This window comes from Ursus maritimus, unplaced genomic scaffold (assembly GCF_017311325.1).
Source record: "Ursus maritimus isolate PB19 unplaced genomic scaffold, ASM1731132v1 scaffold_27, whole genome shotgun sequence".
NCBI classification, from domain to species: Eukaryota; Metazoa; Chordata; class Mammalia; order Carnivora; family Ursidae; genus Ursus; species Ursus maritimus.
The window spans coordinates 33572202-33596479 of NW_024425230.1; the positions used below are offsets into that span (position 1 = coordinate 33572202).

General features: G+C 54.8%; 1 protein-coding gene and 1 long non-coding RNA gene across 5 annotated transcripts in view; one reads left to right on the forward strand and one right to left on the reverse strand.

Moving 5' to 3' along the window:
* The window catches only part of TLE3 (TLE family member 3, transcriptional corepressor), a 45638-nt gene extending 33440 nt beyond the window's left edge, over positions 1 to 12198 (forward strand). For 2 of the 4 annotated variants that reach the window (XM_040643046.1, XM_040643047.1), the window contains exons 8-19: positions 1412 to 1531; positions 2322 to 2372; positions 3065 to 3217; positions 3610 to 3742; positions 4310 to 4494; positions 5250 to 5326; positions 5955 to 6204; positions 6447 to 6694; positions 7403 to 7550; positions 8288 to 8438; positions 9119 to 9195; positions 10183 to 12198. In XM_040643046.1, coding sequence (XP_040498980.1) covers positions 1412 to 1531; positions 2322 to 2372; positions 3065 to 3217; positions 3610 to 3742; positions 4310 to 4494; positions 5250 to 5326; positions 5955 to 6204; positions 6447 to 6694; positions 7403 to 7550; positions 8288 to 8438; positions 9119 to 9195; positions 10183 to 10290 — 1701 coding nt within the window. In that variant the 3' untranslated portion in view covers positions 10291 to 12198. Of the gene's footprint in view, positions 1 to 1411; positions 1532 to 2321; positions 2373 to 3064; positions 3218 to 3609; positions 3752 to 4309; positions 4510 to 5249; positions 5327 to 5954; positions 6205 to 6446; positions 6695 to 7402; positions 7551 to 8287; positions 8439 to 9118; positions 9196 to 10182 lie in introns of all 4 variants that reach the window. The other 2 variants (XM_040643045.1, XM_040643044.1) reach the window with 2 other exon arrangements.
* On the reverse strand, positions 10660 to 24124 carry LOC121105544. The gene is made up of 2 exons (XR_005838135.1): positions 23667 to 24124; positions 10660 to 15576 (listed from the first exon to the last, which is right to left on the reverse strand). It is a non-coding gene; the product is annotated as an uncharacterized LOC121105544 (long non-coding RNA).
* Positions 24125 to 24278: the final 154 nt, after the last annotated feature.

A 24278-nucleotide genomic window follows, 5' to 3' on the forward strand; every position in this document is an offset into this window, starting at 1 on the left:
CCCCCCCCCCCCCCCCCCCCCCCCCCCCCCCGCCAAGCACCAGCACTGGCCTCCAGGAACGTGGGGGAGACGGGAGGTGGAGGCTTATCCCCCTCCGCCCCCTGCCTTTCGATGTCCTCCTCTGCCCACGTCCCTCTGTGTCCCCGTGTGGCCGTGTCCTGCACGTCTACACTGCATGGGGGTGTGGCTGGGCTGGCCTTCCCCTGCCCTGCAGTCCAGCTGTGCACCCCAGGAGAGCAGGGGCTGTGTCTGGCTGCTTCCTCCACCCCTGGCGCCCAGCCCCGGGCCTGATCTAGGGTGGGTCCTCAGGAAAGGCAGGGGTGAGTGGGGAGGGATGAAGGAAGGTATAGCTTGGTCTCTTAGAAAGGAGTAAACCTCAGCGGCCCCCTAGGGGGGCATCGGTTCAGATACTGTCCCGGCCCCAAGGGCACAGGTGTGCTGGCAGGTCCGGCTGCTGGTAGCTCCCACCCCACCTGCTCCCCAGCCCGGTGCTCCCGTCCTGGCCACCGCTAGCGCCCTGCGCCAGCCGGACCCCATCGTCTGTGGGATGCCCTCCGCCTGCCAGTGCTGTTCCAGCGTGGTCCAGCGGCCCAGCCCCGCTCTTCCCAGGCCTTGAATTTCAAACTATGGCTGGGCTTGGCTTCCTTTGGAGTTTGAAGGGAGAACGTACTAGGCGGGAAGGCCTGAGCAGCTCGGGTTTCCTTCATGTTGCCTCCTGTGGGGGACCTTGGGCACATCTCCCAACCTCTCAGGGCCCCTGCATTCCCGTCGGTGCAGAGAGGACGATTGCACCTGCCCTTACGCCTTTTCCTACCTTGCAGAGGGAAAGGCTTCTCGAAGTTGGCAGTTGTTGTTTCTAACACTATTTCTGAAGTGGCTCGAGGCCCGGCAGTGGAGGAATAGCCGCTCGTACAAAATGCCAAGTCGCCCACCTACACGTAGAAGGCCTGTTGGCACCGACATTCTCCCTCCCTGTCACTCTCCCCATTCCAGTCGGGCTCAGCAGAGAAAGCCCCTGTGTGTTCGCTGAGACCCATCTTTCAAGGCTTGGTGCACATTTTGCTTATCCCTTCTTTGAGCAGATACACATGGCCGGCCCAAGGTGGGTGGTGAAGGAGGGTGATCCGGCTCTCAGAACGTAAGGTCCCACCGGCCAGAAGGCAGAGAGCTCAGCGCAGGCCTCTTTACTTAATAGCAGTATCATGGCTGTAAAAGAGAATCGTGTTCACGGGGCTCCCCCCGCCGGGGAGACCCCATCTGGAGAGCTGGGGAGGCTTCCCTGGTGAGGCTCCGATGGAGTGGGGGATTGTGGGACACACACAGCACCCCCACTGGCCGCTTGAGACACCTGCGCTTAGCTGTGTCTCGGTGTGCCCGAAACGCTCACACTAAATCTCCTTCCGGTTTCCAGAATAACTCCGTGTCGCCCTCAGAAAGCCTCCGGGCCAGCGAGAAGCACCGGGGCTCAGCAGACTACAGCATGGAAGCCAAGAAGCGGAAAGCAGAGGAGAAGGACAGCCTGAGCCGATACGTATGTCTAGTGGGCACCACTGGGTGTGTGTTGGGGGCTGGGGTGTGGGAGAACCCACAGGCCTGACTCGCCAGTGAGTCAGAGGCACAGGTGGGGGCGGGCTGGGTTGCCTGGCGGGCGGCAGGTTCATACACAGACACTGGAAGCACATGGGCCACGGCTAAGACGGGGAGTGGCTAAGGAGAGCTGTGGGTGCCCGCCCCCACAGGCCAGGGGGGCCCCATGCTGCCATGACGGCCCTCCCAGAGTTCCTGGTCTGCTCCGTCCCTGGCTCCCCCACACTTTGAGCCTCCAGTGTGGTCACGGTATCTGCCGTGGGCCAGGCTGTTGGGATGAGAGCTGAGACTGGGGGAAGGGGGCCACGCGATGCTTTGCCGCTTGTGGCTCCGGACGTGTCACCCAAGTGCCTCGGCTACATTCCTGGGAGACGAGGCTGATCGCCCCTCCCACACACAGTGGCGAAAGTGGTGACATGGGGCTAGCTCGCTTCCTCGTCCATGATGGTGGCTATGAAGCCTCTGGAAGGAGCCAAGTGAAAGGGGACTCGGAAGTACTGTAACGGGGCAGGTGTGGGTGAGGCTGCCAGTGGGCGTGGAGCGCAGTGACCTGGAACAGGGCCCGGGGGCTGGGTGAGCAGAGAGCCGATGTCCGTGGGCCAGAGGGGAGCGTGCATGGACTGTGGGGTTTGGCCCCAGGTTCGGATTCCAGCTGGTAGAAGCGGGGGTTGCTTCAGACTCGGTCTGGGGGTGTGGTCGGGGTGGCCCCTGACTGGCTTCTCTCTCGGCTACAGGACAGCGATGGGGACAAGAGTGACGATCTGGTGGTGGATGTTTCCAACGAGGTGAGCGCGGACAGGCCCAGGTTGCAGCGTGCTCGGTTTAGGCTGGTTTGAGGCGGCTCCTCTCCTGGCTGGGAGCTGTTGCATCTCTGGCTGCGGGGCCCGCATGGCTGGCGGCCTGAGCAGGGCAGCGAGGCCTCTGGTGTTGGGGCGTCAGGCTGGTCAGGAGGAGGAGGAGGACGACAAGGCTTGGCTGCATGGTGGCTGGGGTTCCTAGGACAGGAGTCCAGGGGAGAGAGCACAAGCATGCCCCAAAGATCACAGGCGAGGGCCAGCTCCTGTTTCCCGTGGTCCTCCAGGTCAGCTCTGTTCTCCCCACCCCCACCCCCGGGATCTTGAGGGTATAGGGGTCATGAGCCCCTTGGGATCTGCCTTATGGGGAAGGAAGATCTGGAGAGAGCTGCATGAGGCCAAGAGGCCCCATTGCCCGGATTTGAGCCCCGACCTTGTGTATGATCCTGGGCTGGTCACCATCCCTCCCTCGCCCCCACCGGGCCCCAGTCTCCCCATCTGTGGGATGAAGGGGCGAGACCAGATCATTGGGAACTAGTCGTCCCCGCCTGGGGCCCCCCAGTCTGTCTCAGGACAGCCCCTCTCCCCGGGAGCTGTGTGTGCTCCCTTCCGGTTCCCAGTGCAGGGAAGATTCTAGGCTGGTGTTTGCTGTCAGTGCATCTCTGCATCCCTTGTGCTTTTAGGACCCAGCGACGCCCCGGGTCAGCCCGGCACACTCCCCTCCTGAAAATGGGCTGGACAAGGCCCGAGGCCTGAAAAAGGATGCCCCCACCAGCCCCGCCTCCGTAGCCTCCTCCAGCAGCACACCTTCCTCCAAGACCAAAGACCTTGGTCATGTATGTGGGGTCTGCCACTGGCGCCACAGAAGCGGAGGGCTGGGGCAGGTGGGGGTGGAGGGAGAAGGTTCTGGAGAAGGGACAAGCTGGAGTGGTCAAAATTGGAGGGCGGGGAGGTGGAGTACAAAGAACACGGATTGGGGTTTGGTTCCAGTTCAGATGCTGGCTTTCCCACCTACTGGCTGGGCCCTGTGCTACCAGTTAACGTTTCTGAGTTGGTTACTTGGTCTATAAAATGGGAATGATCACCACGGTCCCTGCCAGATCAGGTTGGGCAAGAATTGAGGGGTTGTTGGGCAGAAGATTCAGAACTGGAGCCGGCACTGGGTGTCGTGGCCAGCTCCAAATGCCCAGCTCTTGAGAGAAAGGAATCTTCATGTCTCCCTATTCAGAATGACAAATCCTCCACGCCTGGGCTCAAGTCCAACACACCTACTCCGAGGAACGATGCCCCGACTCCAGGCACCAGCACGACCCCAGGGCTCCGGTCGATGCCGGGCAAACCTCCAGGCATGGACCCGATAGGTATAATGGGTAGGCACGATGGGGCTGGGGCGACCGCGCTGGAGGGGTGGGGTCTGCCCGGGGCTAGGGCTGGAGCTGCCCAGCTAGGCCGGAGCATCAGGCAGTATGTGGGGCAGGGCCTGCCTCCAGGGGCACTCCGTGGTCAGGTTTGAGGAAGATGTGGACACCTGGTGTGTCAACACTGATGGCAAGGGCTTACTGGGGCCACTGTTGGACTCAGTGTGTGGAAGGAGCTTCAGACAGGTCAGGACACCCGTGGTCTGTCCCCATCTGTGTCAATAATTCCGTGACACTCTCAACAACCCCCTTCTCTGGGCCTCCCGTGTTCTGCCCTATAAAAGGAGGTGGGCACATCTCGGCTTCAACCTTTTTGGACCATGAAGACCAGGATCCCAGTTAGATGGGTTTAATCCAAGAGGACTGCCTCGAGCAGGCAGCTTTCGAGTGCAGGAAGGATTGCTGCTGGGCTGGGAGGCATCCTGGTGGCCTGAGCTTCATCCCGGAGGGAGGGGTGGGCCCCCTCCCCCTGAGGGTCTCCGCCTCCGGCTGACGCCCACCTCCTTGCAGCCTCGGCCTTGCGCACGCCCATCTCCATCACCAGCTCCTACGCGGCCCCCTTTGCCATGATGAGCCACCACGAGATGAACGGCTCGCTCACCAGCCCTAGCGCCTACGCCGGCCTCCACAACATCCCACCACAGATGAGCGCGGCTGCCGCCGCCGCCGCTGCCGCCTATGGCCGATCGCCAATGGTGAGCTTTGGAGCTGTACGTAGACCTTTTGGCTCCTTTTGGCGGGGGGACTGGGCAAGGAGTGGGGGGCTGGTGGGGGTTGTCAGGCAGCTGCCTCTGGGGCAGAGCGTTTATTAGAAAAAGAAAGGAACGTAGGCTTTGGGGCCCCACCCCCACTTGGCCCATTAGTCATCATGTGACCTCATAGAACTCAGCACTCCCCGACCCAGGCCGTCATTTTCCATCTGGGAATTGGGGCTCCTTGCTCTCTCTTTTTCTGGGCTGTGTGGGGATGGGAATCCCGAAAGGAGTCCAGTGACTTGCATGTAGCCTGGATTCGGTGAATGAGGCTGCTTGCTATAGCAAGAGTGAGATCAGATTTGGGCCAGCAGAGAGGGGTTCTTTTCCAGGAGACGGTTCCTCTCCTGGGTGGCCGCCTCTCCCTATGACGGGCCCACTGGACACCAGGGGAGAGAATGAAGTGGGGCCGCGTCAGCTCTGCCTTGTGGAGCAGGGAGAGCTGAGGGTGTGGGGGTCAAGAATACCAGCTCCGAATTGGTGGGTCTGGACTGGCACCCTGTTCCTGCCACTGTCCTGGGCAAGACACCTGGCCGGCCGGGCCTGTTTTTCCTCTGAGACAACAGGCTCTGCTCTGTGTTCCGGGTTTTGAAGAGGCAGCGCTGTGGGCAGGACCTAGGGAGTGGTGAAGGAAGAGGCCAGGGCGGGGGCCGTGTGGCGGCCTCCCTCACTGAGGGCTGGCCCGTCTTGCCTTACAGGTTGGTTTTGACCCTCACCCTCCCATGCGGGCCACCGGCCTGCCCTCCAGCCTCGCCTCCATTCCTGGTGGGAAACCGTAAGTTTGGCTGTGCTTTGCTGCATGCTGGTTGGGGGAAGCACACAACCCCCGCCCCTATGCCCGGCCCTGGCGGAGCGCCCCTCGAAAAGGTGTCTGCCCCTCTAGGGTACTCACAGACCAGGTTGTAGCCCCAGGAAACGGCTGCCTGGCCACACTCTGGGTTTGAGCCGCTGGAAGCACCCCCGGTGGCACCCACAGAGGCCTAAAACAGCAGGCAGACCGTGCCGGCTCACCCCCGGCTCCGACGTGCACTCCGTGATGCGTCCTAGGGGGCACGCCTCTTTCCCTCCCTGTTACCCCCAGGCTTGTAAAGGAGGAGGTGACATTCAAGCCGAACCCGGGGGATTTATAGATGGTGGGAAAGGGCGTTCCAAGGCACATGTGGGCCTAGTGACGCGGTCTGGAGCCAGGAGTCTGAGAGCAGGAGCAGACGTCAAGGCTGGGATGTTAAGCAGTCCCCTACCCTGATAGAGCCAGGCCAGGGAGGTTGGGGTGACTGGGTTCCCCAAGCTTTGGGGAGTTGGGCCCCGAGGTGGGCCAGTCGGGGTGGTGCCGTCTGACCTGGGCAGGACTCGTGGGAACTGAGAGGATTGGGGCTGACGGAAGGGACGGTTCTCCCTTTCAGCGCGTACTCTTTCCACGTGAGTGCAGACGGGCAGATGCAGCCCGTGCCCTTCCCCCACGATGCCCTGGCAGGCCCCGGCATCCCTCGCCACGCCCGGCAGATCAACACACTGAGCCACGGGGAGGTGGTGTGCGCCGTGACCATCAGCAACCCCACGCGGCACGTCTACACAGGCGGCAAGGGCTGCGTGAAGATCTGGGACATCAGCCAGCCGGGCAGCAAGAGCCCCATCTCCCAGCTGGACTGCCTGGTGAGGCCCCAGTACCGCAGGCCTCTCCTCTAGCTGGGGGAGGGGCAGCCGAGCAGGCTGGCTGACCCCTGAGCCCTGGGTTTCCTTACCTTCCTTAAGTGGAGATGTTACCAAGCTTCCCGGGGTCTGTGAAGGAATGCGCCAAGACGGCGGGATGTGAGCCGGGGTGGCGCGGGGTGTGATTCTTCCGGTCCCTGGGAGGAGGGGTGGGCAGAGCTCAACGTTGCCCCTTCTGCCTCCAGAACAGGGACAACTACATCCGCTCCTGCAAGCTGCTCCCCGATGGGCGCACGCTCATCGTGGGCGGCGAGGCCAGCACGCTCACCATCTGGGACCTGGCCTCGCCCACACCCCGCATCAAGGCCGAGCTGACGTCCTCGGCTCCTGCCTGCTACGCGCTGGCCATCAGCCCCGACGCCAAAGTCTGCTTCTCGTGCTGCAGCGATGGCAACATCGCCGTGTGGGACCTGCATAACCAGACACTGGTCAGGTGAGGCTGAGGGAGGAGCGGGGGAGCCCCGTCCTCGGGAGGGTTGCGCGGCTCGTAACGGGGACCCTTCCGAGGCGCTCCCGGCTGTGGGGTGGCCACGTCAGAGCGGGCGAGGACACCCGGGGGAGGAGATGGCCTGGCCTGCCGTGTGTCAGGGGCTCGGCGTGGGCAGGGAATGGAGGGCTTCTTGCACAAGGCTCTGGGGAGAGGGGAGCGTGGAATTCCGAGCATTGGAGACAAGCAGAGGGAGAGAACTGAGGAAGGAGGGCCTCGGGAGCAGCGGCCCGGTGTGAATCCTGCCCCCATTATGACCCTGTGCCGGGCACTCCGCTCCTGTGTCTCCGTGTCCCCCGTGTGAAGCAGGCGTGGTGAAGGCCGCCCTCGGAGTGGGAGCGCAGTGCAGGGCAGCATGCATACCCCAGAGTCGGCTGTCGGTGCACAGCGGCTGTCCTTGCTGGTCGTTGGGGCATCTAGCTGCGTGTGGTCTCAGTCCCATAGCCAGCAGGAGGAGGACGGCCCGGGCCGGAGACTCTGGAGTGGGGCTGGGAGGAGGCCCGGGCCCCGCTCTGCTGTGGGCTCACCAGAGCCCCGTGGGTGCATGGTCCACCCCCTGCTGGGCCTCAGTTTCCTCTTCTGCTCAGACACAGCTGGCCTCGGCAGTCAGTGGTTCCCGAGGGCTCACCCCCTCTCCCTGCTTGGCCTTCGTAGGCAGTTCCAGGGCCACACGGACGGGGCCAGCTGCATAGACATCTCCCATGATGGCACCAAGCTGTGGACCGGAGGCCTGGACAACACCGTGCGCTCCTGGGACCTGCGCGAGGGTCGGCAGCTGCAGCAGCACGACTTCACCTCGCAGGTGTGTGCGCTCCTCCCCTCCCCCAGGGCAGCATGTGCCCTTCCCTTCTGGGGTCCCAGTGGCTGGGTCGGGGGACGCGGGGCCCTCACAGGTGGTCGTTGCAAATGGACCTTTAACCAACCTCAGCCACCTCGGAAGGCTTCCTGGAGGAGGCAGCAGTAGACTGGAATCGACAAGGCCCTGCAGTTGGACGTACTTGACCCAACTGCTCAGATCTGATTCTCAGCTTCTCTATTGTTGAACACTCTGGCCCTGGTTTTCTCCCTCACAGGATGGGCACAATAGTAGCTGCCTCGTAGGTCTGCACCTGAAACGATCCCTCTTAAAAGCCTTAGCCATAGCCCGGCTCCTGGAAGATACTCTGTTAATGTTAGGTAGCCTTACTTTCCACTCATTTAAATATATCAGCCATACATATTTAATATTTTAGCGTTTTGTTTACTTTTTTTCTTAAGGAAAGGCAAAGGTCACAGAGATAGAGTAACTTGGACAGTAAAATGCCTGTACCATCTCTGAGCTGGAGTGCTGGCTTTACCACTACTTTCTAGAGTCAGCGACCTCTCTGAGCCTCTACTTCCTCACCCCTGGAAGGCATTCCGGGGCTGAGGGAGAGGAGAGGGGGCTTTGCCTCGCAGGTGGCAGGTGGGGACATGATGGGAGTGGGAGCGGTGGGCCCCTGGGGCCCCGGTGGGGGTAGGGGGCAGAGGAGCTGAGCCCGGTCTGCCCCCCCCCCCCAGATCTTCTCACTGGGCTACTGCCCCACCGGGGAGTGGCTGGCCGTGGGCATGGAGAGCAGCAACGTGGAGGTCCTGCACCACACCAAGCCGGACAAGTACCAGCTGCACCTGCACGAGAGCTGCGTGCTGTCCCTCAAGTTCGCCTACTGCGGTGAGCCTCGGGGAGCCGGGAGCCCGGGGAGCTGGGAGCCCAGGCAGCCCGCCCTGCCCTCTGCGCCGAGGTGGGGCCCGGAGCTGATAGCAAGGCAGAGCCCCCGAGCCAGCCACGTCCTGGAATCCAGCCTCCCGATCCCGACCACTGTCGTGTCCCACCCTCCCCCCCACCCCCCATCCATGTCCCTTGGATGTGGATACGGCCACGGGGACCAAGCGCTCCTGGCAGCAGGCCAGAGCCAGTCCTTGCAGGCCCGGGGCAGAGGAACGGCACGCTCACCTCGAGGCCGTTCCTGCAGGCGGCTAAGACTGCGGGCGCTGGTGGCTGCCGGCCCGGGGTCGGACCTGCTTCTCCCCTGACTGGCTGTGCCACCTTAGACACGCCTCATCCTCTCTGCACGCCAGGGGGTCTTTCTCCGGGGGTGGCCTGGGGCCCCTGCGAGGCTTTGGGGAGCAGTAGTGCGCTAGCATGGGCAGAGCCCTGGCAGAGCGGGCTGCCATGTCCGGGAGTCAGTTACGGGTCTCGCTTAGGAAATGCCCCTCACCAGCCGAGAGTCTAACTAAGGCCCGGTTGGCAGTTCGCGGCACGTCTCCATGGCAGCCGGCCGTGTCTGGGGCGGGCCTTGCCTTCCAGGGCAGCCAGCCACAAGCTGACGCTCCCTTGCCTCCCGCCTGCAGGCAAGTGGTTCGTGAGCACTGGGAAGGACAATCTCCTCAACGCTTGGAGGACACCGTATGGAGCCAGCATATTCCAGGTACCTCCCACCGCCCGGCTGCCCCGGGGACTGGGAATGGGGACGGCCCCTTCCAGGCCCTACCTGATGCGGGTGCGGGATGGGTTCCCCAGAGCCAAGGCCTGGGACACATCAGTGGAACACACGCCGCGGCTGGTGGCGTCTGACCCATAGGGCGAGGGCTTTTAAGCAGGGCTTCTTGTAGGATTTCTAGAACAAGGGGGAGTCAAGTCGTGGTCTTGGCTCTGGCCGGTATGCTTCAGCGGCACTGGGCAGCTCTTATCAGAACAGTGTTTACCTGATGTTCCAGTAAGTTTGTGTCTCATCTCAACACCTCAGTGTAAGGAGTGAGGGGGCAGGATCTGGAAAGAGATGGGAGAGCTGGAAGAGGCTTTTCATAATTTTTCAAGATCTGGGTTCCGACCTACAGCTCTCACTTATACATCGTCTTGAGCACATGCACACGCGCACACACACACACACACACACACACACACACACGGTGCTCCTGTGCTCCCAGCCCACAAGCCGCTTTCGGGATCCATGCTGGGAATGTATGGCGGCCAGCGTGTCACGCATGGAAACCCTCAGCGTCTCCCTAGTTACACTGGACACTTCGGGTTGGGCGTAGGTCCCCTCCCTAGCTCGGCAGCCTGAGGCTGTGGCCCGCGGATGCCCACGCCCTGCTCAGAAGTGCTCCTTCTTATCTGTAAACTCCACGGAGAAGCTCGCGCTGCAGTGCTCTTTGGAGCTTTACAACTCCAGGATCACCCTGGACCCTGTTCACGAGCCTTTCCCGGTGGAAAAGCCGGAGGTCGGGGCATCTGTCCCTGAAAGCGTGTCTCCAGGCTGCGCTGGGAGGCCCTGCTGGGTGCACTCGGGGTCAGAGCCCCGGGGCCGGCAGAGGGGGTGTGACACAGCGCGGAAATCGTGCTGGGTACCAAGAAAGTGAGTTTCTGCCTTTTTTCTCCCCACCCCTTCCTGCCTGTCCTCGCCTTCCTCCTGCAGTCCAAGGAATCCTCGTCTGTCTTGAGTTGTGACATTTCGGCGGATGACAAATATATTGTAACAGGCTCTGGTGACAAGAAGGCCACGGTTTATGAGGTCATCTACTAAACAAGGACTCTAACAGGGCTGTCAGACTCTGGGAGAAACAGACTCGGCGGTGATAGGGCCACCCCGCGAGGGGCCCCGAGGCTGGCGGAGGCCAGCGGTGGGCAGCCGAGCGGTCCAGGGCTGCGCTCCGGCAGGCCAAGAGGGCGCGCCCGTCACGGTCTGGACCCCTGGGCATGGACTCCCATGTCTCACGGACTCCGACGGATGTCTCTCCTCCTCCCCGTCCACAACCCTGGCAGACGCTACAAGTAGATTTCTTTGGAGGCTTGGGGCTCCAGCCCCCCAGAGACCCCCTCGTGAATCTCCATCTTTCCTTCCCCTCTCTTTTGCTCTGTCCCCCTGCCCCGGGTCGGGGATGCCAGAGTGGACCACGTGTTTGTGCTGGGGGAGGGGGGGATCTCATTTTCCCGATTGTGCAGCGCACAACGTTTGTGAAAAATGTAAATAACAGACTCCTCTATCTTGGACTGGTCAGTGGGGGAGGAGGCCCCTTCCCACCGAAAACGCTAGCCGTGTATTTCGCCTGCTGTATTTGTAACCCACTCGTGGTGGTGGCTTTTTTTTTTTTTTAAGGGACATCCCCATCTGGGAAGGGGAGGCCGGGAGGGGGAACCAAATGGAGAGGGAGCGGAGGGGGCAGAGGAAGGGAGCTGCAGCTGGTGACCAGACTGACCGGTGGCGGGGGAGGGGGGGGGAGGAGGTCCCCTGGGATGAGCGCACCTCGCCGTGGACTTGGGAGCAGCCCGGGGCCTGTCGGGCCCACTCGGGCTACACGGATGGCTGGGCAAGGCTTGCGTGGTGCCAGGCAGGCTGACGAAGGTCGGGTTCTCTGTGGCCGCCTGCGCTCGCCTTCCTCTCTCTCAGGGGTCCAACTCTTGCTCGCTCTTTCCTTCTCGCCTCACTCGCTCTCTCTTTGGCGCACACTTGGTTATGGTGATGGGAGATGGAGGCGCGAAGGAACTCCGTCTCTGGCCCTTCTTGATCTTCGGACACCACGTTCAAAGGACAAAAAGTTAGAGGAAAGCATAGCAACTCAGCTCAGGGAGCTACCAGAGAAAAATAGCAACTGATGTGGGTGCTTTTTTTTTTTTTATTTGAATAAAAAGAATTAGAATCGATGTCCTTTATAAAATGCCTTCTCCCCCTTTCCTGGCTCTGACCCCCTTCTCTCTCCCTAGAGGGGAAAAGTGTAATCAACCTGCAGGGTTGTGAGTCCGAAGGGACGGTCTCCCCGCGGCCCCACCCAGGCGGCACCGCAGGGCTGAGGGGACAGGGGTCGGGTGGGGACACCGGTCCTGGCACTGTGGCGACTTCTTGCGGCTTTCGGTCTCTCTTCGGAGCCCAAACAGGTTACAGGTAGAAAGTCATCTCCTGCAGGTACCACTTTTTGGTACCAAAATGTTCCGAGGTATTAGGGTTTGGGTTTTTTTTTTTCCTTCTTCTTCTTCTTGGTCTTTTTTTTCTTCTTCTTCTTTTAAGGAAAAGCTAAAGGCCGATGTGAGTCCTGGTGGTGGGCTCTCCATGGATGTAGCATATGGAAGATAATTTTGATACTGCATTTTTATGGATTATTTTGTAATGTGCGATTCTGTCTGGTGAGAAGGAAGGAAGGGCCCAGTGGAGACTGCTGGTCTTCAGTGATCTTGCTCCAGACGAGCGGCTCCCGGACGTGACCCAGAGGTTGTGGAGACTGGCTGGGCGCCCTGCACCTTTCTGAGGTTGGGGAGGGGCCTTCTGGAGGATCCCTTTCCCTTTCTCTGGGTCTCCACGGGCATCTGCCGCGTCTCGTTAAAGGCTCTAGCCACAAGGGAGGGTGAGGGTAGGAGAAAGTTGATTCCTGAAGAAAAAAAAAATGAAAAGTCATTGTAATGAGCTGTTTTTATATTTTTAAAAGTTGCTATTTAAAGGTTGGTTTGATTGTTGTGTTTTAATTGCCTTTACCCCCCCCCGCCCCCACTTGTTTGTCAGTCCTCCCACCGAAGACAGGGGGCCACTGTCACCCGCATGCCCTGGATTCTGGGTGATTTCCCTTGTCATCCCTTCCTCTCTTCTCATTTCAAGCACTTCCTGTGCACGCTGCCCCCAACCCCTAAAAGTCTGATCTCGCAGGACAGTGAGGGGAGTGTTCTCCGTGCCTTCCCAAGGCCGCTTTCCAGTCTCCACGCCGGGAGTGGTGGGTGGGAGCTGGAATTTCCTCTGGACGCATGCGCAGGATAAAGTTCCCTGAGGGGAGGACCGCAGATTTATGCCAGAGTCTTATTAGACAGCCGTCCATGCAAAACGTTTTGGCAAAAAACGAAATGCGAAGAACTTCACGTGTAAAGTGTCTGAACATCTGGACTCTGAAACCCTTCACCGTCTTAATTTCAAGTTAGATGTTATGCGGGGGACCTAGTCCCCAATGGTGTGTGTGTGTGTGTGTGTGTGTGTGAAGGCTTTCGGAGGGGGATTTTGCACAAGGGGTAGGGTAGGTGTGGCAGGCCAGTGCCCCCAGGGAGGCAGGGCTGGCCTAGGGTGCTTCCTAGGCCCTGGGATTTCCTGCACCCAGTAGAGAAACCTCTTCTGAAACTGGGGATTAACATGGGTTCCAGCTCATTTGGTCAAAGTCCTGCATCACAATTGCCCACTGTCCTTTTACACAAAAAAGGGAATGACTTAACCTTTTAAAAAGGAGTCACCATTAGAATAAAGCACAGTCTTTATTAGCCTAGAAAGAACAGCTGAACTGCTGGAGAGGGATGTCCGCCCAGCCTCCTAGAGGAGAAGCTTCCAGCAGGTCGAGCAGGTAGGAGGAATGCTGATGTGAGGCCGCCCTGCGGCCAGCAGCTCCGTATTGGTGGCATGGACTGTGCTAGAACATTACACTCCTCTGTCCACATTGAAGCATTGAAGCAGAGGCTAGAGGGCCAGATGGGGGGCACTGGCCAGAAGATTCTGCATGCACCCAAACCCGCCGGGGGTTGCCCACCGGTGCTAAGATAGGAGTTGGGCTCGCAGGCCTCAAGGAGAGGAAGAGCAACACGTCCGTCAGAGAAGGCTCATGTCCAGTCCTGCCCTAGCAGAGGCGGCTACGACCATTTCTGAGGGGGGAAGCAACCTCTGGAAGGCTGTCGTACCCAGATGTCCTGAGCACGGTCAAGGATGTAGAGCCGACCAAGATCTGGTCCCAACCACGGACGCTCACAGTCGAGGGTGGGGAGACCATACAGCCCCGAATTTGTGTCTGCGCTGCTGGCAACACAACCGGGCCCCAGCTGCAAGCCCCTCGCCTCCCGTCTGTTGTCACCACCACTGTCCCTTACACCAGCTGGCCAAGCCTCTCCACGCAGACGGCCCCATCACGGGCCGCCTCCTCCACCTCTCACCCACCACTCCGCTCCACTCCCCACCCAGCTTGTTAGAAACCTCAAAGCTCAGTCCTGCTGCCGCCGAATCTCCATTTTACCAGCCCCTCCACTGATCTCTCCGGCTCTTGTACGTTTGTGAAGGGCTCTTCTAGTCCAAGGCGTTTGTGAAGGGCTCTTCTAGTCCAAGGCGAGGGGCCCACTCACAGCCAACGACCCACCTCCCTTCCTCAGTACCCCCAGGTCTCCCCTGCTTCCTCCTCAACAGGGGCAGAAGGCCTTGATAACTATTTTCAAAGTCACCCCTAACCTTTCCCTGCAGAAACACAGGCCCCGTCCACCGTGGCATTGGGCACATTTCACCACACTTGTCTGTCTGCCCAGCTCGACTAGCTTCCCTGGAGAGCAGCGCCCAGGACTAACGGGGCCCAGGGTGGTCCTGGAATAAATGACGAACTTTCCCCTGTTTGAGATTATCTGATTTCTCCGGGAGCAGGGCATCTGGATGGTCATAACTGAAGCTGAGACGTGAACTGGCTTCTGGAGTTCTTTGAACTCTGCCATTGCTCAAAGCAAGGAGCTCTGTTTTTAAAAATGGGGAGGGAATGGTTGTGAGAAGGCGGGTTCATGCTTTTAGTCCACATGAGTTTGTGTGCAAGTGTCCAGGTCATCCCAAGCCACAGCTGACCAGGCCGCGCCACCTGGCCTCTCTGAGTCACTGCCCGTCCCCTTTCCCCACCCCGAAGCTGCCCCACCCCAGCCCAGGCTGCGACTCTCCTAATCTTAGCGTCTGTGAGAAGGTACAGAGCTACAGATCTCTGGATTCTGCTGCTGGACAGATCCTTAGCAAGAACGCTCAATGTTAGAAGCTGGCCATCAAATATTTCATGATGATGGAGTGTACTTTTTTTCCCAAGAACACAGTGCTTGAAAATGAACATTATTTTTAATGTGAAGTAGAGCCAACAAACATGATTAATCTTTTAAAAATTTGCATGGTTATACACCATTTCATTTTTCTTATGATAGCCATGTAAAATGCACTCTCTATTCCAGTACCCATGCAACATTTTTAAACGTGACACGAAAATTGGACCTTTTGTATTTGAAGAGGTATCTCTACTGAGCCCTTGATTTTATGAATGGGACAATTAGGCCCAGAAAGAGCAAGAGACTCACCATGAGTCACCCAAATCACATCTGTCTCTCCCCTAAATCCCTAGCATACTGTCAGGCAGGGCAGGACTGAATGATGTTCAGAGAATTGGACTCCAAGGATGAGGGCTCCTGCATCTTCCCATGAGGAAAAAAAGAGGTAGCCCAGAAAAGCTTCCACCCTTGAGAACCTAGAACTCACCCATCCATCTATCCATCCATCCCTCCCTCCCTCACCCACTCAACTATCCACTCATCCATCCACCCATCTGTCAAACTACCCTTGTATCCACCCATCCAGCCAACCAACCAACCAACATTTATGTAGTGAGAATCTAACATGACAGGCATGGTCCTAGGTGCTGGAATGCAAAGATCAATAAGACATAATGCTTACCCTCGCAGAACTTTCTCGGCCAGAGATGGGAAAGAGATTGATCCCAGGGCAGAGGAGGAGATCAGTGATCTCAAAGTGAAGAGTATAGGAGGGAAAGTGAAAGAAAAGGAGCCCCCTCCCCAACCCCACCCCTGCCCAGCTCAGACCTTCCTCGTGTCCATTAGGGCACCTCAGTCAGGGCCCAGAAAACTCCACGGTGGGCTCTCCCTGACCTCGACTCAGCTCTCTCCCAGGCAGATCAGACGGGGCATGGTTGATGGCTCAGTAGTGGTCTCTTGGGACCTCTTGGACTGTAGAGGCCAGATGAAAGTCAGATGGGGCTGGGGCCTTGTCTTTCCTTGATATTATAGCTGCCGGGTGCAAGCGTTCGCTGACAACAGGTTACACGATCTGAAAAACAGCAGATCTGGAATTTTCAATTCTGGCAAGTGAAACAACAGGCTAATAAGGATTCCCTTTAACCACGTGGACACTGAGACGTGGTGGATAAAATTAAACTGAAACAATTTTACTAGGTTGCCAAGAAAGAAAAAGGAAGAAGAAAGGAAAAGAAGAAAGGGAGGGAGGGAGGGAGGGAGGGAGGGAGGGAGGAAGGAAGAAAGGAAGGGGAAGGGGGGAAGAGGAATCTTTTACATCCACTAACAGAAACTGGTAGATCGAGCCAAGAGTAATTTATAAGGATGTAGAAGATTGGAACAGCATAATTTCCAAGCTTGAGCCATCGAACGCTAGAGCAACTATTGAAGAGCACAGACTATTTTCCAGCACACCTGGAAGACTTCGTTTTACCAATCAAAGGAGCAGATGAGACATTTTACAAAATTCAATCCCCATTCATGACTCTTCCTAACACACCAAACTAGGAATAAAAGAAAATATCTTTAATCTGACAATGGACAGCTAAACCAGACCAGTGGCCCAATAACAGATAGTGGTTAAGTTTCAGGAGCATTGGTTTAAAGTCAGCAAAAAGCCAAGAATAATCATTATTACCGCTTCTATTCAACATAGTTCTGGAAGCTCTAGCCAATGTAATAACACAAAATAAAAGAACGAATAAGGTACAATGAGTGAAATGGAAAAAAAAAAAACCAAAATTGTAATTATTTGCAGATAACGTAGAAAATATATAAACAAAACAAATAAGAGAGTTTTGTCAAGTTGCTGGATCCACGATCAACATTCATTAATCAATAGCATTCGTATTCATAAGCAATAACCAATTAGAAAAATGTAATATAAAGAAAAAAATGCAATTATAGTAGCAACAGAACCTACCCGTGAATAGATCTTAGCAAAGCTACGCAAGACCTTTATGAAGAAAAATATAAAATTTTATTGAAGGAAATATTTTTGAAAAGAACTACATGGATCCTATGTTATACCATATTCATTGATGGGAAAATCCAATTTTATTTCAAATGTTGTCTTTTCCAGAACCCTGTAATGGAATATTAAACAAAATCCAACTAGGATGTTTTCTATATAATTTGATACACTGACACTAAAATTTATCTGAACACTAAAGGACCAAAAAATAGCAAGTATAATTTTGAAGAGGAATAAGAAAGGAGGACTTGTCCTCCAGAGACCAAGACTTACTGTAAAGCGAGTTAGCGCTGCATAGACAAACAGACCGATGGAACAGAATTAAGTCCATAAATAGACCCCCATGTAAATAAGAATCCAACTATGACCCATGTGGCGTTGTCTCAGTGGAGAAAAGCATCTGCGGGTAGTTCTAGAACGATAGCCCACCTTTATGGAGGGCAGATGGATCTCTACCTCACACTCTACCCAAAAATAAACTAGTGGGGCGGGGCGCCTGGGTGGCACAGCGGTTAAGCGTCTGCCTTCGGCTCAGGGCGTGATCCCGGCGTTATGGGGTCGAGCCCCACGTCAGGCTCCTCCGCTATGAGCCTGCTTCTTCCTCTCCCACTCCCCCTGCTTGTGTTCCCTCTCTCACTGGCTGTCTCTATCTCTGTCAAATGAATAAATAAAATCTTAAAAAAAAAATAAACTAGTGGAATTAAAGTCTTCAAATACGTGGGATAAAATATTGGAGAACAGCCTTCGTGGTGTGAGGAGGGAAAGGACTATTGAACAGGACACAGGAACCAAAAGCTATGATGAAGAAAAAGAAAGATCGACTTGATTACATCAAAATTTTAAACACCTGCGTGGCAAGAGATGAAAAAGTTAGAAGTCATGAAAAAATGTACATGCAGGATGCATAACGGACAGAGAAGCGGTATCTGGAATACGTAATAGATTCTCCCAAGTCAGTACCTGAGCGTGAACAACCCAGAGAAATGGGTTGAGGACAGAAACAAGTAATTCTCAGGAGAGGGAAACGAATGGCCAGGAAACATGTGAAAATGTCCCATTTTGGTCGTTATCAAGAAGCAAATTAAAAAACAACAACCGCAAAACAAAAACAGAAACAAACCAAAGGGGAACAGAACAATCATTCCCATTGGATCGGCGAGTCTTTGATGAGTTTAATGATACAAAGCTTCCACCAAGATGGCGAAGGAGTAGCATTGTCAAGCACCGCTTGTGGGAGCACGCTCACGTCACCCACTTTGCAGAGCATTTGGCAATAGCTGGCAAAGTAGAAGCAACACAACCCTGTGGCCTGCTAATTCAACTTCCAGGTAGGTCCCCTAGAGAAGCTCTTAAACACAAGTGCGAAGAGATGTACATGGAGGTTTTCATTGCCCCATGATTTGAAGTAGCAGAAACTACTAGAAAGAGCCTGTCCATTACTGGCAGAATGGATAAAGAAGAATAATCTATGCTTTTTCCTATAATGAAATTATATGTGGGCATTAAAATACATGAGCTAGATCTTTGTGTATCGACTTGGATCAATCTCAAAAACACAATGTTGTGTGAAAAGAGCAAGTTGCAAAAGGAAATATATGCTATGATACTACTTATGTCAAATATAAATATAAAACAATTCTAAATTTGAGTATATATATCAAAATATAAAAACATGAGTGGAAAGAACACACCATGCTACCAGGACAATGGTTATCTGTGGGGAAGGAAGGAAGGACAGAAGGGAGGGAGGGAGGGAGGAAGGAAGGGAAATGAGGGTCAGGTGGGAGTCCAGCTATACGTATCACATTTTATTACCTTTAAAAAAATCTGAAGAAAATGTTAAAATGTTCACATTTTTAAAATCTGTGTAGTGACCTTAGTAGTGTTATATTAATTTCTGATCTTTTCTATATGCTTGGAATATTTCATAATTAGAGATCAAATGAAGAAAGCCAGACAACTCAGGACCTGATAAGAAACCACCTTTCATGGGGCGAGGCGGGGGGATGGGGCTGGGTTGGGGGTGCACATGCCCAGTGGTGGAGGAGCAAAGCCCTCACGTCACCATGTTATCTTAGCCATATCTCTGGGCCTCTCCAGAACTTGGTCTTCTCGTCTACGGACTGATGCTTGAAGGCTGGATAAGCAATCCTTGGCTCCTCTCCAGCCTGGATGTTTGTGATTCTAATGATTTTGTAGGGGTGCAAGGGCAACTATCTCATGCAGAGACAACATGAATTAAATTAGTTTAGCTTTTCATTGTGAGACATGCCAAACAGATACAAAGTAGAACAGTATAGAGACTCTCTCTGTGCCCATTAATCAAGCTTCAACAGTTACCAACTCAGGGCTAATCTTGTTTTATCTACCTCACCCATTTCCACTGGCCACCACCACCAGTGGGGTATTATGCAGCAAATCCCAGATATCTCAACATTTAATTAGTAAATATTTAAATATCTCCACAAGGAAAGATCTATTTAAAAAATATAACCAATGCCACGATCCCACCTAAAAAATGAACAATAATTTCCAATGTCATCAAATCCCCAATCTGTACTCAACTTTCCTCAATTGTCTCAGAATTTTTTTAAAAAATTGTTTATTTGAATTAGGGTCCAAGTAAGGTTTATACAAAGCAACTATAATTGATATGTTTTTTAGGTTCCTCTTTCACATCTCATTCTCTCTCTCTCTCTCTCTCTCAAACACACACACACACACACACACACACACACACACACACACACTTAATTATTAAGAAACTAAATTATTTGTCCTTAGAGCTTCTCAGTCTGAATCTGGCTGATTGTTAAATTGTTAGATCTTAGAGCTTGATTAACTCAGGGCTTAATTTTGGGGGGCGGGGGTCAAGAATACTTCACTGATCCATGGGGAAGCATGTACAATCTAGATGTTTCTCCTTTTGTATATTAGCTGTTACTGATGATCACCATTCAGATTCCTGGATTCATTAGGGGCCACAAAATGCTGATATTTTAATTCTGTCACTCCTCCATCTATTTGCTTGAATGCTGCTGTAAAGAGAAACGGCCCCTCATCAACCATATGATTATCTCGAAGTATAGTTTAAATGCAGGATAAATGTTTGGTTCATTTGCTTTACTTGCCAGTTTTTAAAGTAGTAAGTTAGTATCCTCAACAGCTGACCAGTAAGGGCTTTCTTTTCTAAATAACATTATGAACTTGTGGATTTAAACATACGTTTTAGGCTTCAGTCAAGTGGAGTTATCCTTATTGTTTCTCAAATCATCCTCTTCAATATGCCTCCTGAGTCTTTTTGATATGACTTTGGTAGCTTTTGATAATTTTTCTTTCTAAGACAATGTTCCTGACTCATCTTGGACATTTTCTGTCCTAGATCTGGAGTCAGCCATGTCTCCAAGGAGCCCTAGTGCCTTTTAGTGGGAAGTGGTATTTAGAGACCATAATCTGGGGGCTAGGGGTGCTTGGTGCTAATGGATTGGTCACTGTTTTTAGATCCCTTCAGTAGCAGAGCTAAAAAGTGTGTGTGTGTGTGTGTGTGTGTGTGTGTGTGTGTGTTTACATCTGTTAAAGATAAAATACATCATGAAATCTATTGATACTTCTAATTCAAATTCAGGATTGCATGTTTTCACTTCACCTCATTGATCTTCTATCTGAATTTTCTTACAAAGTGGATCAAATTCTGAGTGGTTTACATCTAAGTGACGACATTCAAAACCTTCTCTTGTTGTCCATTTGCTGTTCGCCTCATGCTCCAACCTGACGGTGAACTTCCTGAGGGCAGAGATCAAGTTTGATTCATTCTGTATTCCTGGGTCCTAGCAGAGTAACTGTCACATGCTAGCTGCTTAATAAATAGTTACTGAATACCTAAAAGAACGATGCTTTCAAGGAAAACTTTCCTCTCCTTAAATAGAAAAGTAGATGTGAATGGGATCTGAAAACTAGCTTGGAAATTTAAGCCAAGACTATTCACCCATCCATGAGTTCAACAGAAACAGACAGAGCGTACCCAGTGTTGGAGGCTAAGGACAAGGGATCTAGAGATAAATGGTCCATGCCCTCAAACAATGCACTCAAGTCAGTAAAACAAACTCGAATGATCGGAACAATGATAAAACAATGTTATTAATAAATACTGGCCTGGAGAGCATGTTGTGAGAGTTGTGAGAAGGAAGGATCGGGCACCTTTTACAAGGCTCAGAAAGGGAAGTATCCATGAAGACTTTCAGAACTCAGGTTTGTCCTGGCTGTTTAAGGGTGCATAGGAGTTGCAGGTTGAGAGAAGGAAGGGCATTTTGACACAGTAGTCCCAGAGTTGCCTGCCTCTCTGTAGTGCTGAACTATTTTGCTCCTGGATGGCTGAAGATTTTGTAAATCTTTGTGCTGGGGCTGGAGTCTACTCCTTGGAGAACCTCCAAGTGTCTCCCCTGAGAGGTATGCAGGAGGGCAGACAGTAAGAGTGAGAGGAGAAGGGAGGAGGCTGGGAGCTGGTGGGCTGGAGTCACTTTTCAGAACACAGAGCGGCTGCCCCCTCACGGCAGAGCGGCAGAGCACCATTCGAAACCTCTGTCAACTGTGGTGCATGCAGAGATCAGCTTGTTTGTCAACGGAAAGTAATTTGCATTCAGGCTTGTTTGGGGGACGCACTCCCTAGTCCCTGGGAAGCCCCAAGCACCCATGTTACCCAAGATTCGACCCTTTAACTCTCCATCACCTTTTTTATCAGGGTGGGGCTCCCTCCCCTGGCCTTGCTGGCCCAGTTCCGGGAGCCACAGCTGTCAGGTCACAGTTCTGTCCCCCAACACGAACAGGGCTACCCTTGCAAGGTCCCTGGACCCAAGGATCAAAGAGAGCCAGTTATTTGTAAATTATCATCTAGGGAGATTTGCCCCGGTTAACTAAACCCACCAGCCTGTTGAGTGACTTCATAGTTTCTCTTTCAATAAATTCATTTTTTAAGGCTAAATGTAAGTATTTTAAAAGGGAAACTTTGTATCATCATCCTAAATGGATATCGCCCCCCTTTAAAAACATCTCCATACGACTAAAGGCAATGAGAACAAAGCTTGCTAGCCATGCCTCAAGTCCTTCTTACTCCCTCTTTGTTACCAACAGGGAGGTGAAGCAGTATTTGAGAGGTGTGAGGACCCCTCAGCACCGAAATGAAACTTGCTCCCGGATCTCATCGGAACCTTGATGGAGAAGAGGAAAAGCATTAACTTCCCTGCTGTGAGTCAATGACTGTTAATGTGCCTCTTTGTCTTACGTAAAAAATCCTCCCCCAGACCCCACTTTGGGAAACTGGAGCTCGTCTAATACCCCCAATGCAGATGGGGAAACTGAAGCCCAGCCAGCACAAGTGACTTATGATAGAAGTTGGCTTAGGCCCCCTGTGTGCTTAGCTCTGTTTGCTGAATGAACGAATGAATAACCTCACACAGCCCCGAGTCAGGATTGAAACTAAAACCAGGCTGTGGACTTTGAGCATCTTTGCGTGGCAGACTCGCCCACCCGTCGCGGCTTCCTCTTTCGGTTCTTCACAGGGGAATTCCAGGGACTGTGCTTCTAGGGCAGCTGGGTGTGGCCACGCCAGGACCACGCCCCTGCACTGTGCTCCCCCGTGTTCTGGGCTTGGTCACAGCCCACGCTCTAGGTGGCCTGGTCAGTGATGTGCAGGCGAGAGAAGGCAGTGGCCCCCATCTCTGCCTTCTCTGGCCTCCGCGGTCAGCATCACCAAGGCCGACCCCGGCCCGTCAACCCTGCTGCATCGGACCGGCCCGGGAGCCAGCGCTGGGGAGTGGAGAGTGAGCTTGTCAGGCCTGGACTAGGGTGGGGGGACCCCAGGGGATATGGGAAAGGCCTAGCTGGGGGTGTAGCTTGTGTCTTTTCTCCTTTCCTCCCTTGCTCTCCACTCTGAGGACACTGATCTCTGGCCCCACTGTGGGCTTGGCTCTGTGCTCTCCTGAGCCAGTCCTCCAGAGGCAGCCATTTTATCAGCGCATGCCTGGGCCATGTACCCATCCCCCACATCCAGCATCTATCCAGTCAGTCCCAAGATTTCAGAGAGGACTAGGACCCAAGCCTTGCCCCCAAGTTACTGTCAGGGTTGTAGGTAGGGAATGGACCTGTCCCCAGATGACCCTAATATTCCATGTTCAGTGCACCAAAGGCACTAGCAGGGGGGTATGGGAGCCCAGAGGAAGGGTGCCCGCCTGGCCTTGAGGTCGGGATGGCTTTCTGGAGGAGGGGATGTTTCAGCTGGGCTCTGAAGGACAAGTGGGATGAGGGAGCTAGAGGAGGAGGGACGGCGCATCTGTGTACTAGCAGGTGCAAAGGCCCTAGGGTGCATGTGACAGAGGCTCAAGGGAAAGCCCCTGAGGGGTCAAGAAGTGTCCTGGGGAAGCCAAGGAGCTGCTGGCAGTTTAGCAAAGTACACTTATGGTGGGATTTGAGCTTTGGGAAACGAGTTCTAGTTGCAGCACTGGGCAGGCCTTGGGGGTGGGAGAGTCAGGCAGGGAGCAGTGTGGATGCTACCATGGTGACTGCAGCCTCAGAGGTGTGCAACCCCAGAAAAATGTATTTGGTGAGAGAGTAAGGAAAAACCAGGGGAAGACAGACCTAAGCCTCTCTCTACCTCCCACATTCCTCATTCCCCTCACTGGGCTAATGCACAAGTGTCCTGTTTCCTCTGGCTGACAAAGCTGGGGGCCTGGTGTTCTGGGATGACTGGTGTCATTGCTGCCTGTTGAAAAGTGGCTCTGTCCTCCCCACCCCTCTGCCTCATGGTGGCACAGACCACAGTCATGGACTTCTGCCTCCCTCTTCCTTCTTGTCCCTCTTGGTCACCTCAACCAGAGCTCACCATGTCCGGGTCTGCTGCCTGCTGATCAGTGATGATCTCCTGCCCCCTTCTCTCCCCCAGCGGCCCTGCCCTGTGCCCAATGTCACCTGCATTGTCTCCATGCGCCCTCCTGTCACCATCCTTGCCTCCTTCTGGGCCCCCCAGGGTCTCAGTCCTCAGCCTGGCCCCTCCCATCTGCCTGCAGTCCCAAGTGACCCCCAACTTCCCAGCCTCCCTCTCTGCATCGTCCCCAGGAGAGCTAGGGCAGGCCCGAGCTTAGGTTCTTTTCCCGGCTTACTGTACGGAATCCTTCCGGCATCTGTGCCTCAGTTTCTCATCTGGAACACGGGGGGGCAAAACCCAGACAGCCCCCGAAGAGCGCGCACCATCGCTGCCCCCCCACCCTTTTCAGATTGTGGGGGGAGGGGTGTCTCTGGGCCGCCGTGTGGGTGGGGAGAGCAGAGGCGCATCCCCCGCGGTCGCGCTCCGCCGGGGGCAGCGTGGCGGTGGCTCAGTGGCCCGCGGTGGCCGTTCGCGCGCGGCCCTCGGAACCTCAGCGGCCCCGCGCTGAGCAGATGGCAGGGGAGGCGAGCGGCCGCGTCAGCTGCTGTTATCTCTCGCTGATGACACGGAGTGTAAATTTTGTTGGCAACACTCCCTCCTGCCTCTGCATGCCACCAGCTTTAATCACTGTAATTGAGTTATAATGAATGATTGTGTGCTCGCATTGTCTGCGCCGGGCGTGAGCAGAGTGAGCGAGCGCCGGGCCCGCCCCGCCGGGGTGGGGGGTCCGCGCCGCCGGGGAGGGGGCGTCGCCCCCCGCCGCGTCCCGGGGGCTCCCGGGCCGGCTCCCAGGCTCCCAGCCGCCCCACACCGCCGCGGGCGGCCCGTTTGCTTTGCACTTTATTAC